Source organism: Coregonus lavaretus, assembly GCF_964263955.1.
Source record: "Coregonus lavaretus genome assembly, chromosome: 14".
Taxonomy (NCBI): domain Eukaryota; kingdom Metazoa; phylum Chordata; class Actinopteri; order Salmoniformes; family Salmonidae; genus Coregonus; species Coregonus lavaretus.
In genome coordinates, this window is record NC_140001.1 from 23,680,233 (window position 1) to 23,695,750 (window position 15,518).

Consider the following 15,518-nt stretch of genomic DNA (forward strand, 5'->3'; position numbering starts at 1 on the left):
AGTGAGGAGGTGACACCGTTTTTAATGACTTATCCACAACCCACACACCGGTATGTCTTATATCCAACCCTCAAAACCACCAAAATGACAGATTTGTGCAAAATAAATTGAGTCAAAGCCACATTAACATGTTCCACCAATGTAAAGCAATCAGACAATAATCAATACAATATAATAAATTGTATAATCAATATAATAACGTTTGTGTGTTATATAGCCTCAGTCATTGTTGAATAGTCAGTAGTATTAAGCAGCTCTAGCAGGTGAAGATCATCAGTCTCTCTGCACCTCTGGGTTGTACAAACACCTTTACCCTCATAAGTGTAGGCCCATGCCCAATTACACGCCTGTGAAGTCATACCCATGTAGAGAATTATAAACAGAACATACTGCAGCCTCACCCTCACACACTCTTTAACAACACAGGCCCAAAGCAAGCTAGCAGGCACACACATGCACACACACAGACATAGACAGCCAGCTTGAACATGTGAACTGTTCTTGGCTTACAGCCTGGTCAAACACGGTGGCTTTATGTAAATAGAAAAGAATGATCATTTTCAAGAATTAGAACAAATATATTTAGAGATGAAGTTTTTGTGGCTAGTAAAAAACAAGAAAGAGAGCATGTCATCAAACTATTACTTATTGGATTCACACCTATATGAAATATTTAACTTACTTTACATTACAACTTGAAAGCCAAAATAGTTTAACACAAGACTGTCAGCAAATGTCAAGATCCTTGTTGACTTTGGAACTGTCATGAATATGTTGTCTCTATTTTAGGATAGGTACTAATCGTTCACTTGCCAGAATAGCCCAAGGCTGGCTGTGTCATGACATATATGTACCTACAACTACATCATGTAAATCAAATGAATCTTATTATTATGGAATAAAAAATGAGCACACCCAGGATAGTCAGTAAGTTAATGAAATCCTCTCAAAGACATGAACTCTATTTTTACACTGTGATAATTAAAGTACTGCACAGTTGTAATTTACAGCCCTCGCTTAATTGCATAGGAAAAGTAAAATGGGAAAGGTCTATGAGGAGATTAAAATGGTGTGTGTGTTTCTGCTCTCGATGCTGGGCTGCAGCCTTAACAAGGGATTTTAATGCATCTAAACAAAGGGATTATATATTTTAGCATCTTGGAATCAATCAAAGATTAGGTAATGAAATATGTACTGTCCTATTATTTTCTGCTACCAGGCTCTTTGACAAATCGAGTGCAATCCAAAATCTCCATAAATCACTATTAAAGGCAAGTATATCATCACCACCGCATATATCTTCCCCAGCCTGACCCGTAGAGTAATGAGAAAAGGCCTAGACTATCTTGTCTGATTAATTAATTCAAAATGTCGGCTGTTATTCAAATGTGAGGCTGCTATTTGAATAAGACTTGACAGCAATGCCTGAAGAAATCATTTCTGGTTTGTGAGGCTGCTGCTGCATTACTGATGATGGCTTATGAAAATGTTAGAAGCAGGGAGTATTTTCTCCCTTTACGCCACTTCTCTCCCCCTCTCTTTCACCTCTTTAGTCATGATAGCTCGGAGAGGTATGTCATTACTTCAACCCGTTCACAATTAGGGCTCTTAGCACTTATTTCCACAGTCCTCAGTGTTTTTGCATTCCCTCCCACAGCCAGCCCAGATCTAAAGGGTAGTGCTTTGGCTCCACAAAAGACATGCTGGCAGAGAGCGAGGTCATGGTTTTTACAACTGCAGCTCCCCCACTGCTGACAGCCACTGCTGCCAAAGTGACACACACTGTTTGGCTTTCCCACGTTCATACAGATCTTCATCTTTATCACGCCACACACAACTAATCACAATTACCCCTCACTCGGATTTCCCAGCATCGCTCGCTTTAGCTCACCATACTAAATCACAGATGAGGTACACTATAAAATTATCGCAGGTGTACAGCCAAGAATTGTAAAACACCTCACTCTATGGCATGGTTTTTCCCTAAGCCTTGTTTCTGATCTTTACTGAAGGTTTGGAGAAAGCGGAGGAGACGGATAGAGTGGGGGTGGGGAGGAGAGAGGATGGAGGAATCGGAGCCCGTGGGTCTACGTGCATGAGGCTGGTGCACACCACTCTATCGCTTCCCTCATCAAGCATGGATTCTAATCAGGGCTCGGGAGATATAAGACGCTCAGTCATTAAATAAATTAACTCTGCCACTCCATGCCCTCCTTCAGCACCCGGGAGGCCAGGTCATGCTCGTCATACTTACAGACAGAGGCACTAGGCGCCCTCGAACCGAGCCTTCACACCGGGACCTGACAGGCTGGCCGGCCCGCGCACACGCACGCACGCACACACCACGTTAGGGGCTATTTTTCATTATTTAGAGAAGGAGGGGAACCACGCCTTCTGTCCTAACACAGCTATGTTTACACTTGCATGGGAGGCCTCTCAATTTACATAATTATATTCAAAGTCCGAAAGCAAATTGAGGACATTACAGTACAAAATACAGACTGCCATGTCCAGCAACTTACTATATAGAGGTTTAAATAGTAAACAAACCCCTGCAACTATGCTGATTCATTGACTTTGTGAGATCTTGTTGACATGGGCTTTGAGTCTTAGTGCACTGCAGTACCATTCATCAACAGGAAACAATTGAAATTACGAATGGTGAGATAGTAACTGTCCAGATCACTGACAACCAAAATCAAAGCTGACATTGTCTTCCTACACACCCGTCTGAGAGCAGAGACAGACCATTATGAGGCTTACTGATTCACTGTTTAAAACTTTTATATCTCTGCTGCTCGCATACACTCCTACCTTCCACAGTGCTATGAGAAAAAAAAGGCTACCTAAATATGTATCAATCATTCTGACAGAGCTAGTGCTTATTTGAGAAGCAGAAATGAGAGAAATACTCTGTGTCAGCAGAATTTCCGTTGTCAAAACTTGCTCTTTGAATTTTCACTGCAATGTGCAGAGACAAATGTCCTTAGAAATCGGTTACAAGGTGCCTGGTATCATCCTAATGCATTCTTTAATTCCCCATTACGTAGAAATGAAATACCTGGGAAGGTGGAAAAGACATTAGTGAAAGTAAGGCCCGAAACAGAAGGGTCTGGGGATCTCTATGGCAGACAGGATTAAATATTCATGTGTCTCCTGCTAGGTCACAACAGACACTCAAATCATGGCTACTGCACATCAGTTCATTGTGTTCACACATTGGGCCCTGAATCGTTCACTTTCAGAAAAGCCTCAATGTTCAAGATGTTAAAGGCCCAGTGCAGTCAAAAACGTGTTTTTCCTGTGTTTTATATATATTTCCACACAATGAGGTTGGAATAATACTGTCAAATTGTGAACGTTTTGATAATGGCATTTTAGTGTATGAGCTGTTTGAAAAGACAGCTTGAAATGTCAGCCTGTTTTGGTGGGATGGAGTTTTGGCGGTAAATAAGTGAATAAACCAATAAGAAAGACACTTCAAACCTCTTTGCCAATAACAGCTAGTTTTGTGTTTCCCTCCCTACTTAGACCAGTCCCAGACAGTCCTAGCTAAAGTCTTGCTTGAGAAAGTGCTCTTTGCTAAGAAGTATTTTTTTTAAACCATTTTAATTTAAAACAATCACAGTAAGATACGTAATTGTTACCCAGAAATGATTTGATATTGAGATAAAAATGGCTGCATTGGACCTTTAAATAAAATTAATGTTGGTAATGTCAAAAACACACATATTATGAAAAAGCACATTGTCATAATCATTTTTTTACAACATTGAATATATCTTATTTTTGTTTTCTGTTCCTTTTCCAAGTGCACAGACATCATCAATCATTTCGATATATGGATCTAGGTTGCCAACATGTCATTAACTGGTTTATAATATCTATAGACATATAGTAAAGATATTAAGGGAATATGTTAATAAAATGAAACACACATTTGTGAATAACTGTTAGGTTGTAATATTAGTAATTCTCTATATCAGTAGGTGCTTTTCCTTTCCCGTGTACTTCCTAACAGCCATCTCCAGGGAAGACTGAGTACTCCCACCAGCTTGCTACTGGACAGGATGGGTCCGCTTCCAAATCAGGGGAGCGGACCCATACTAAATTCATTAGGAGGAACCATCCAATCCCCCACCACCATCCTCTTGAGGAAAAACTGGACAGAAAAACAGCAGTAATGTACTCTGTGTGACCTCCACTTTGTAAAGAGAAGAGAAACCAGCCTTTTTCGCTTTTCAATCCCCATCAAAATGGAGTAAAAGGAGGGACAGCGTTCCTCTGCTCGCCGTCATTAATCATGACTTTCTGGGAGCAAGCGCGTATTCATTTCTGTCATCCCAAACATCACTGCGTATTGTTATGGCACGGCTTAGTCCTCATTCACCACCAGACATTACTCGCTTGTCCTGGCTGAGGGAAGACTATGACGGTGTGGCTATGTTCAGAGCAAGAGGCCTTTATCCCTGGGGCTCTGACACCAATTAAGCCATTTCACCAAGAGAGGAAAACAGGACCTGCCGTTTCACTGTAACATGAGCCAGCACCTAGTCTTTGGCCACTTGCCATCTTTCTGTTGCTTCAGCCCACAAAAATGAACTTCAAGGGTGAAGAAAAGGAAAGATACATTTAGAGTAGGCTTATACAGTCAACAACCCTTAAGAAAATATGACGATAGAAGCGGAAAGGGTTTTCAGTCCCTTGTATGTTGTTTTAGGAGTACAGATTGTAAATCTGAATCACTCAATAATATAAGGTTTCTCTGTGTTCAACACCACGAGCCAATATGTTGCCTTTAAAAACAAAAATATGGGGCCATCAAGGAGTTTCAGTGAAACTATTGATGCTATGTTCCATCTGACCTGGCAAATATTAAAAAATGTTATATTCTCATTTTAATGTTAAGTAAAAAAGACTATCAATTGATAAACAATCTCTGTCCCTAATAATAGTTAATAATGCAAGGTAGTACCATTTAGTGATGACTTCAATGCTGGTCATCCAGTTGTTTATCGTTGTTATGGTTGCCTTTTGTCAGGCAGCATAGTGGGGCTTGTCAGGGCAGGGGCAGAATAATGCAAGGTTTGTTATGAATTAAATATTAGAAATCTTAACACAGCAGCCAATAAGAATGATTTGCCTTATTAAAGCAGCAGCAGAAGACGCTGATTAAATTTTCATTGCATTGCAGTCTTTTTCCCATTTCTGCCTTCAATATATCATTCTAATGTATGAACCATGTGGAACAATGGCTTGTGGAACAATGGAAAAGGGACTTACTTTCAAACGAGCAAATAAGGAGAGAACTTTAGAAAACACCTTTTGTGAAAACAATACATGTGATAAGGGCAGAAATAGACTACAATAACACATTGTTCTGTTTTCTATTATAGCTGCATGATGTTATTCAACATTGTATAGTATGTGTGTGATAACATGGATAATGATTTGATGCCTTGCAATGTTCAAATGTTATAACTGTTCAAATAAAATCTAAAAATCTAATAATCTAGGTGCAGCTGAAAATGCCAACACTTCTCTGAGGGAAAAATTATCACCTGTAAGAGTTCCATTCACTATGTCCTGTTACTGTATTACATGGATAATATGATATGTATCATCAAACCTCTAAAGAAGAGTCAGTCAATCATAAAATAGATCAACACCAAAATGAATAACATCATCAAAATATATTTCCTGTAAACAGCAGTGGGGCATCTCTGCACTAAAAACCATTCTGGCATGTTGGTTGTCCACATTTAATGTGTAGGGGGAGTAAATTAACATCAGGCATCTATTGCCCCATGAGAAAATATCTTCCCTGAAACGCTGGAGCTAATGAAATGGGGACCTATAAATAGCAGTATCATTACCGAGAGAGGACTTGCTTTGTACCAGTCTCTCCATCTGACCCTCTTTACACTAATAACTACTCTATGGAAATATTGCACAACCATCTAATGATGTTAAAACATTAAGACCATGATTGGACTCAGATAAATAAACTCTATAGGAAACATCCGGTAACCAAACCTTTGCTCTGTTTCTAGTTGTATCATTCTTATTACTGTGTAACAGTCTGCCCATTGACATGGTCCAGTGTCTCTGTTACCTGACCTGATCTGTGATTAGCTCTTACTAAATCAATATCACTTATCGCTCCATAAGATACCTTCAGACTATTCCTCAATGGGCTTGAACTGAATATTACCTACACAAATCTAGCATACTAATGTATACTTGTGAAAACATCAATAAATAAACATAAAACAAATTGATTTAACATAATTATTTGCTGTCAAATCTATATCTAACAGGAACGTCCAGCGAGGTGAGCATCGGTAAATGGTAATTTTATATTTTGCTGTAGTACATACGTGACATAAACACCATGGTGGGTGGATGGCTTTTCAAGCTTTTACGCTTGCTGACAAAATTATTGATGACAACACATCACAAATTGTACTTATTTTATATACACATCAGGAGAAAGGCATAAAATATTGAAAACAGCTGTGGCTGGCGTACCATTCACTTTTTTAAATGAAAATGTAATGTTTCATACTGAGCACAATTTGGTTAACCTGCAAAGAATAGCTGACAAGTCAAAGGTGATATCGAATTCATCAGCCAGCCTCTTTCTGGTCTGAAGAGCGTGCAGCTCCGGTAATATATTAGAGGAGATGCCTTGCTAACAGATGCCAGGGCCCTGATGGAGAACAAGCTACCTCCTCCATGTTGCAAAAATGTCTCCAACATGAACATAAAGCACCAGGTAGCCCACAGGGGGAAACATTATGACATCTGACCACTGGCGAGGAGGGCCTAGCTACATGCAACGATCACAGGCAAATAAATGTGTTCAAAAATAAATGATCATCAGTTTTACAGGGGTTGAACATCTTGAATTAACTAACACGAAAGACAAACTTATTCCCATTGACAAAAAAAAGTTTAGAAGCCAACTGAATTAATAAACTCCAATAAAATTACAATAACAGAATTATGTCTATGAGGTAATATTCTACATGTTCATATTCACTGTATTTTCTTGAATAACAAAGAACGGAGCAAACCGAATGATCTGAGGTAGAAGGTAATTAAATGAAACATGAGCTCATCTCCAGAGTTGGAGGTGGGGGTGCAAAGACCACATTTATTAAATGAGATTAGCAAATATAAGAAAATGTCAATGATACCCAGACTGGGTCAATGTGGGAGGAGCCTTTCTTCCTGATGGATGAGGACGAACAATGCTGAGGAGGATCTGAGAGATTTATTCTAATTTTATTTTCTATTATTCATCACGCTTCAGCAGCATGTTGGTTCAGGTGGGATACTCTGTTTGGTTAGCAGAGAGCGGGACCAGAACACTGAGGATAATGGAGTGCACAGAAAGCAAGCAAGGGCCATGCTGCTCCAAACTTTACCAACATCAAACGTTTCAATCAAGCCTTCCCTTTTGCATCCCAAGCAGCCTCTCCTGGCTGCCACCGCCTAAAGATAACTATTTAAAATCAAATCAAATCAAATCAAATTTTATTTGCCACATGTGCCGAATACAACAGGTGTAGACATTACCATGAAATGCTTACTTACAGCCCTTAACCAACAATGCATTTATTTTTTTATAAAACAACAACAACAAAAAAGTGTTGAGAAAAAAAGAGCAGAAGTAAAATAAAATAACAGTAGGGAGGCTATATACAGGGGGGTACCGGTGCAGAGTCAATGTGCGGGGGCACCAGCTAGTTGAGGTAGTTGAGGTAATATGTACATGTGGGTAGAGTTAAAGTGACTATGCATAAATAAGTAGCAGCAGCGTAAAAAGATGGGGTGGGGGTGGGGGGGCAGTGCAAGTAGTCCGGGTAGCCATGATTAGCTGTTCAGGAGTCTTATGGCTTGGGGGTAGAAGCTGTTGAGAAGCCTTTTGGACTTGCCGTGCGGTAGCAGAGAGAACAGTCTATGACTAGGGTGGCTGGAGTCTTTGACAATTTTGAGGGCCTTCCTCTGACACTGCCTGGTATAGAGGTCCTGGATGGCAGGAAGCTTGGCCCCAGTGATGTACTTGGCCGTACGCACTACCCTCTGTAGTGCCTTGCGGTCGGAGGCCAAGCAGTTGCCATACCAGGCGGTGATGCAACCAGTCAGGATGCTCTCGATGGTGCAGCTGTATAACTTTTTGAGGATCTGAGGACCCATGCCAAATCTTTTCAGTCTCCTGAAGGGGAATTGGCTTTGTCGTGCCCTCTTTCACGACTGTCTTGGTGTGTTTGGACCATGATAGTTCGTTGGTGATGTGGACACCAAGGAACTTGAAGCTCCCAACCTGTTCCACTACAGCCCCGTCGATGAGAATGGGGGCGTGCTCAGTCCTCTTTTTTTTCCTGTAGTCCACAATCATCTCCTTTGTCTTGGTCACATTTCACCACCTTTGTCATGCCTAATTAACAACTCAGATGTACAATTGAGAAATGTTGCAATTAACATACTAAAATATTGTTGGAGGATACACATTATTATGCCAGTTGCCATAAAGACTAATTTGTATAACGTATGGGCAAAAATACAATTATCCCATGCCCGCTGCAGAGGAAGCACAAGTAGCCCTGCCATTGAGACGGCCAGGAACCCAGCTGTGAGGGAGCTATTCTGCCGAGCGCTATCTAGTCACTGCAGCCGCATCACAGAGGCATTCTCAAACAAAAAGCAGCAAAAGTCAATTGTCTGCCTGCTGAATGGCTTTCTGTTCCACGGCATACATTGACTGTGGTATTTTGCACAAATCAACACTATAAAAAGCAAAGGGTAAAGAACAAGGCAGTCTCCACAAATATTGACTTTTGATCTTGGGCCATGGTAAGGATTGTAACATTGTTAACTTCATTGTTTTCTCAATTTAATATAACAATAATCATAATAATAATAATGGCATGTCAAATTAACAACAAACTAGATTTAGGGGGCTCATTAACTCTTTGTCAGAGAGCCTTGAAATGAATGTTCCCTAAAGGTTTGACAAATGCTTACCCCCTCAATCCTAACTATATTTACTCAAGGTAATGCTTTTAGTCAGCCTTGCACATGGTTAATTACAACCTCAATCTGAAATTAATTCAGCCAGTCCACTGTTCATAACCACAGCGTGCACATAGATGAACTAACAGACAAATACTGTGGCATGTTCAGCAGTGGTATCAGCAGTGTGAGGAGGCTAACATGTAGGCTAACCCTACCCCCCTAGTCTGATACTGTAATTAGTCTCTCTAATCCACTGCTCTACACACTGGATCTGGGCATTTATCAGCCTGAGCCTCCTGCAGTCTCCTACCTCTCCAGACCAGACCTCCCATTTCTGAACTTGATGAGTCAAAGGTCAGGAAAACAACAAGTCAATACACAGCCAGGAGGAATGCAGTGCAGCTGAGAGAGCTGTGGAGAGGACTAAGCCTCTGTGGCGTGCTGTGATTTAGCCTGTAATAGTTTTCTGTAATCTCTTTCTATTGATTAAACCTCACATCAAAGAGGAGTGCTGTTGCAGAACCTTTCCTTTTCCTGGTCAGAAATACCATATGGAGGTAATCTTTCACCTTTGTTATTCTTGCTGCTTCCGCTGCTGCTGCAAGCCTCTCTTCCAGGGCGAGAGAGAGGAGAGGAGAGGAGAGGAGAGGAGAGGAGAGGAGAGGAGAGGAGAGGAGAGGAGAGGAGAGGAGAGGAGAGGAGAGGAGAGGAGAGGAGAGGAGAGGAGAGGAGAGGAGAGGAGAGGAGAGGAGAGGAGAGGAGAGGAGAGGAAACAAGCCCAGCACAGAGAAACTACTGCAAAACCCATCTGATTAGCACTGAGATCTCACGCCCAATGCACTGAAGGTCTTCCTCAAGCTAAAAATGTTTTAATGACAGCAAACTTTTTAGAGTTTACTTTTCTTTATCTACCCCTGACATGCTGGCCACAATTCAGAAGCGGTGTGGAGAAAAGGAATGTGTCGAAGAACAAGCAAGTGTGATTGTTTGCAGATTGCTGGTATCAAACATGATGAGAGTGAGAGAGAAAATAAACAATGGACAATAAAAGGGTACAGAATTGTAGCCGTTTTAGCAATATCTCACATTCAGCTCATTGAAATGCAAAACTAAGAGAAAGTGAAAAAACAAACCCCTCCTGCTAAAAACACTCAATTTACTGACAGGCAAATGACTTCACGCTGCCACTTAATCTCATTTCTTGCATAATGCCCTCTAATTAGCATATCAAAGTGAATTAATATTTCTAGGGCATTAGCAATGAGGAAATCTGCTCTGGGTCTACAATAAGAGTAAGAGTGCCAAAAATACTCTGAACACTACAAATAGCCTTGCATTGCAAAACCCATATGTCTGTTTACCAGTGCATCCCTCTTTCTTTCCCAACCACACAACACGGGCTATTGACCCAACTGGAAAAATCTATTTAACTTAACCCCCCCCCCCCCCCACCGCCATGCACCAAGCTCCCTGGTGAGTTTCTGAGATTCTAGGTGGGAGGCACACACACCAGGAAAGGTTTCTCCACAGGTTAAAATGGCCTTCTTATTTCTAACATACATATCAATGTAAAAAACGAAATTGTCTGCACAGTATTGAAGCATATACTATAAACATAAAGTAATTACAGCCGTGTTTGTTTGCTGCACTGCTGTCAAATTCATGGTTGGATATGATTTTCACCGGATGGGATCATTGGGTGGCTAAATGACATTGGGATTATGTGCCAGTGAACGGACAAGAAAGGGGCAAAGAATCCCTCTGTATGATGCCACGAGGGCATGTGAATGACCCACAGTGGGAGAGAAAAACAGTTAGGTTAAGAAGGCCACCAGACCAGCTGAGCTCTGTCAATGGCTAAGAGGGGGAAGGCTGTGACTCCAAACCACAGATTAACCACACGCACATTCACACACACACACACACACTCACACAGACACACTCTCTCACACACACAGACAGACACACACATCAACCATTACCTCTTCAAACAGATGTAAATACAAGTATGTTTGCTGTCATTGTTTACATGGCTACAATACAAACACTTCAGGTTTGATTTAGCCTGTTTCTATTTACACCTGGTACAGTGTGATCCAATAATAAAAATAAGCATTTTATATTTTCAAAGATTTCTCTCACCTTACATGTACATTGCACTAATTGCATTTAATTGTATTATGAAACTACTGATAGTTTTATTATGTAACTACTGATACAGTATAATCAAATGAAGGCACTGGATTATCTGATTACAATGAGATCAATAATGTCCCTATGTCAAACACACACACACACACGCACGTCTCAATTCAAAACTAAAACTGGATTCAAATTCTCAATAGTAAAAACAAAGACTACTCTCATACTCACACGGTACACAAAACACATACTGATAAGAAGGGAATGGGATAGAGAAAATGTGCAACCAGAAGCATTGCTACACACAGGCATTTCCAAACTGAGTGCTCAAACAAAGTAGCACAGAAGTACAGTATATTGCTCATTTAAATAATTAGCATACTTAGAGACTCTATTTCTCATGCATATTTAATTAGATATTTAATGTAATATAAAATATAAAAATGTAAAAAGTAATCCAATATGTGCCCATGGAGATGTAAGTTCTACAATTGGGGTTTAGATCTGAAAGCATATAGGGATACATACATATTGTGTGTGTTGATATTAATGCATGGATTAATCTATGATGCACACACATACAGTATAAAAACATACAGTATACTCACAGTCGCTCACACACTGTTACATAGAGCTAAACCATCCAGAGATCATGTTCCCCTTTTTTCTTACACAATCGTTCTCTCACTTTCGCTCTTTCTACTCGACAGGCATAAATAATACCTCAAGTAGGCTAGGCAGCCAAGAGGGCCCTTCTCCTGCCCCTCCGGACACATCCTGTGGCCGAGAAGTTCATTAAGTTTTATGATCTCACCCAAGTCACTTCTGCTTATAAGCCACACAAAGGCCACAAATCTGACAACTAGTCACTATTTTAAAACAGTAGCACATTAATGTAATTTAAGGGGTTTCTGTATGATAGACCACTTTCAACTGGGTTTAAGAATTTACCGGTATTTGACAGCTGTCATCCCTCTCTCCCTCACAATCCTTTAAAGGACACCAATATACAAAATGTAGACATGACCAACATGTAGGGGAAAATGTCAAATGCTTGCACCACTGTTGTAATGCCAATGTATTGTCTTTTGTAGTCATAAACGACTGCAACTTCACATAGTATGATTTACCATTGGTATCGAAGATCACTATTCACTAGCAAGAGTAAGGTGGACAGCTTATAATGCTCCTGCAACAGCTCGATATAGAATAAAACATTTTCACAACTTGAAATCATACAAATGTTAAATGTATCAAATAAAGTTTTAGGAAAATAGTTCCATTTGTGGACAAAAATAAAGAGCCTCTGCCTATTACACCTATATTAGGCATAAGGTAGCGCCCAGAAAATCAGCCACACACCCTTTAACAATGAATTAACTGCAATATTTTGAATGTTTCATATACACTTAAAATACTGAAAATCTTCATTTGTGTATTGCATTGCAGTACAAACACATCTTTGTAATAGGTTTATATGTGAGAAGTTGACTAGCACTAACCTCCTTTTGGCTCATCAACATTGTCAGAAGTATCCTATCCACGAAAAAAATACCTTCTCCAATAGTGTGGGCGTAAAATCTTAGTATTTGGTGTCATATCCAAACGTTATATTATTTGTGTTAGGTCCATAAGATATGCATCTGGCCTTGCAATGACTGTTCTAGGCTACCTACCCTAACAAAAACGTATTCAAGATGCACACCATCACATCACTGGCTGTAACATGTGGTTCGTGTCTTCTTATGAAAACTCTCCTTTCATCAAAACCCTCAGGCCCACTACAAAGACTTTGGGCAAATAACAGAAATGAAAATGTGCATTATGATAAAGTAGTGTTCTATCAGTGTATGGGTTTGATTTGCTGTGATGTCAGGATTGCATGGCATCGCGACGCACAAGAACGATGCATAAGACAGGTTGCACTATTAGTATGCTAACCTTAGTACTTTATGGATTTATCCTGGTTAGAATTTGAAAAAGGTTATCCTAAAGTAGCATGGTTCCACAATTGTTCACTCATGCGCTCGCGCAGACTGGCACGCACAAACTCACTCACACAGCCTACACACACACACACACACACACACACACACACACACACACACACACACACACACACACACACACACACTAGTGTTGTTTGGGGGAAGCTTAATTAACTTTTTGAGTTTTACTCATTATCTTGCAGAAGGCTACTAAGGATAGCCAAACACATTTCCTGTTCTAAAAAATATACCAATCTTAAATCATGTCCTATTTTCTAACAATATGTTAACCCTCATACAGTTACTCCTTTGTAGGCTACCCATTTGTATTAGGAAATTCATATTAATGTGCGCAAGAGCCTGGTTCTAAAAACTGTGTCCTCACATGCTGGGCAGATATTTTAATATGTTGTATTCTATTAGGCTACACAATGCTCTTATATATACTTTCCACAGTTTCATTGCACTTAGCTTGTCACCTTCGAAACGGCTGGCTTTATTGATCGACTTAATGCGTTATATGTGCGCTACAGAAGGCAACAATGGTTAGACTCGTGCCAATAATGCCAATAGTGATTCATCCAGTGGACAGCAAACCTCATTAAGCACGAGATTACAATGTAATTGACTAAATGTAGGATTAATTTCAATAGTGAAAACAGGGATAATTACCATCACTGTTGGCTATACTTTCCATTTTAATAAAATACGAGATGCATGGTGCAGAAACCGCTCACATAATGCGCATGGTGTGGTGTAGCCGAATAAAACCAAAGCCATTGAATTTCCATTATTTATGATAAGATACGGAGGAATGTTACGCACCTGCTTGTCCATTCCATCCCTATGTAACCATCGGATAACAACCCTCTATCAATTTCTACATGAGAGCACGGATACCTTTTTTGCGGGGCGCGGATGCTTCTCAAAGGCTGTAACCATAACCTTTATTTTCCCATTTAAAATGTCATAACGGACGGAGCTCATTCTGTCTCCCGCTTGATAACTTCGGATAAGGCTGCCTATGGGGAGAGTAAAGATGGCGGTGTGCAAATGCGTTGGGGCTCCGCAATGTTGCCTATTGATACCGTCCTCGTGTTGTTTAATCCTCCACATTAATTAGTGTGAAGTCTTACCTGTTTTCTCTTTGATCTCGCAGAGGACGCTGAAGAGTGCAGGTTTCATTCTGTGGCAGTTCAGTCCATGTTTCCTGTTTCAGTTTGAGACAAGAACCAACATTGAAATATAGTCACTATAACACCTCAGTTGTTAAAACTTTGAAGATAATAATGTGTCTTTGCTCTTTATAATAACTTCGAGGTCTTGCTCATTTTGCACATGGAGGATCTGTATCCCTGTTGACATGCATCTCAAAGTTGTAGCATAAACAGTGATTTGTCAACACGAATGACAATGGATGCATTGTTTGTTGAAATACTAACTATTTTGTATGACTTCAAAGTTAGTTTAAAAAAAGTTTATTTGTTGAAAATTCACAATTGAAACTAAGAGTGTAGGCCTGCATTCAAAATTGTTGCTATTAGAAAATAACTTGCCATGGAATTACATTTGTACATTAGCCAGCGTTATTTTTAAATATCAGGAGTTACTGTGAAACATTATTCTACAAATACGCATCAATGTTTACAGGAGCCCCGGCCTAACAATAGGCAACATTATATGGAAATGCAATATATAGCCTGCACTTTCCACATAAAAGTTTGTGTAGCCTCCACACTGCCAGAAGCAAGTTTCAAAACTATTAGAATTACTGGATGGCAGGTGCTAACTTTTTAATCTACATTGGCCCCTGCAAATAATTTTGACCATGAGATGCACATATGTAGCAGCATTTTATAGCCTGCCTTTTATTACATGGATATGAACGTTAATTACCTATAGTGAGTAATGGTGCGTAAAGTGTTTTGTAAAGAAAACATATAAATGAACCAACTTTGCTTGCGCCTCGTCCAGACTTTGGTCAGTAATGGTCATTATTTGATGCAGGATGTCACCGATATCTTGTTTTCTCCCATCATCTATCCCATCGTGTCCATGTGGAGGCGGCAGTGCCATGCCTCCTTGTATCGAGTGGCCAGCCAAGCTGACACCGCCGAGAGCCTGCATGATCCGGGCTTGTTCGTCCATAGTCAGCCGAAACAGAATCACAAATGGAAACTTGGCTTGAAAAACTCACATACAAAAAAACAATTACAACATGCGTTGCGTTAGAGAGCTGTATATTGATGATATAGCGCTTACGCGTAGCCTATAAGAAAAATAAATAGGCTAGGTGAGTACCAGTAATGGTATCAATATCGCGTGTCCAAGTAACGTTAATCACTTTCTTGCAATCTTCCTTCT

At 40.1% G+C, this 15,518-nt stretch overlaps 1 protein-coding gene across 5 annotated transcripts in view; it reads right to left on the minus strand.

Moving 5' to 3' along the window:
* Positions 1-15,302, minus strand: part of LOC311141859 (pre-B-cell leukemia transcription factor 3) — a gene marked incomplete at both ends in the record, with an annotated part of 87,522 nt that extends 72,220 nt beyond the window's left edge. For all 5 annotated transcript variants that reach the window (XM_084177353.1, XM_084177352.1, XM_084177356.1 and 2 more), the window contains 2 exons: positions 14,291-14,364; positions 15,109-15,302. In XM_084177353.1, coding sequence (XP_084033479.1) covers positions 14,291-14,364; positions 15,109-15,302 — 268 coding nt within the window. The remainder of the gene's footprint in view (positions 1-14,290; positions 14,365-15,108) is intronic.
* Between the last annotated feature and the right edge of the window lie 216 nt (positions 15,303-15,518).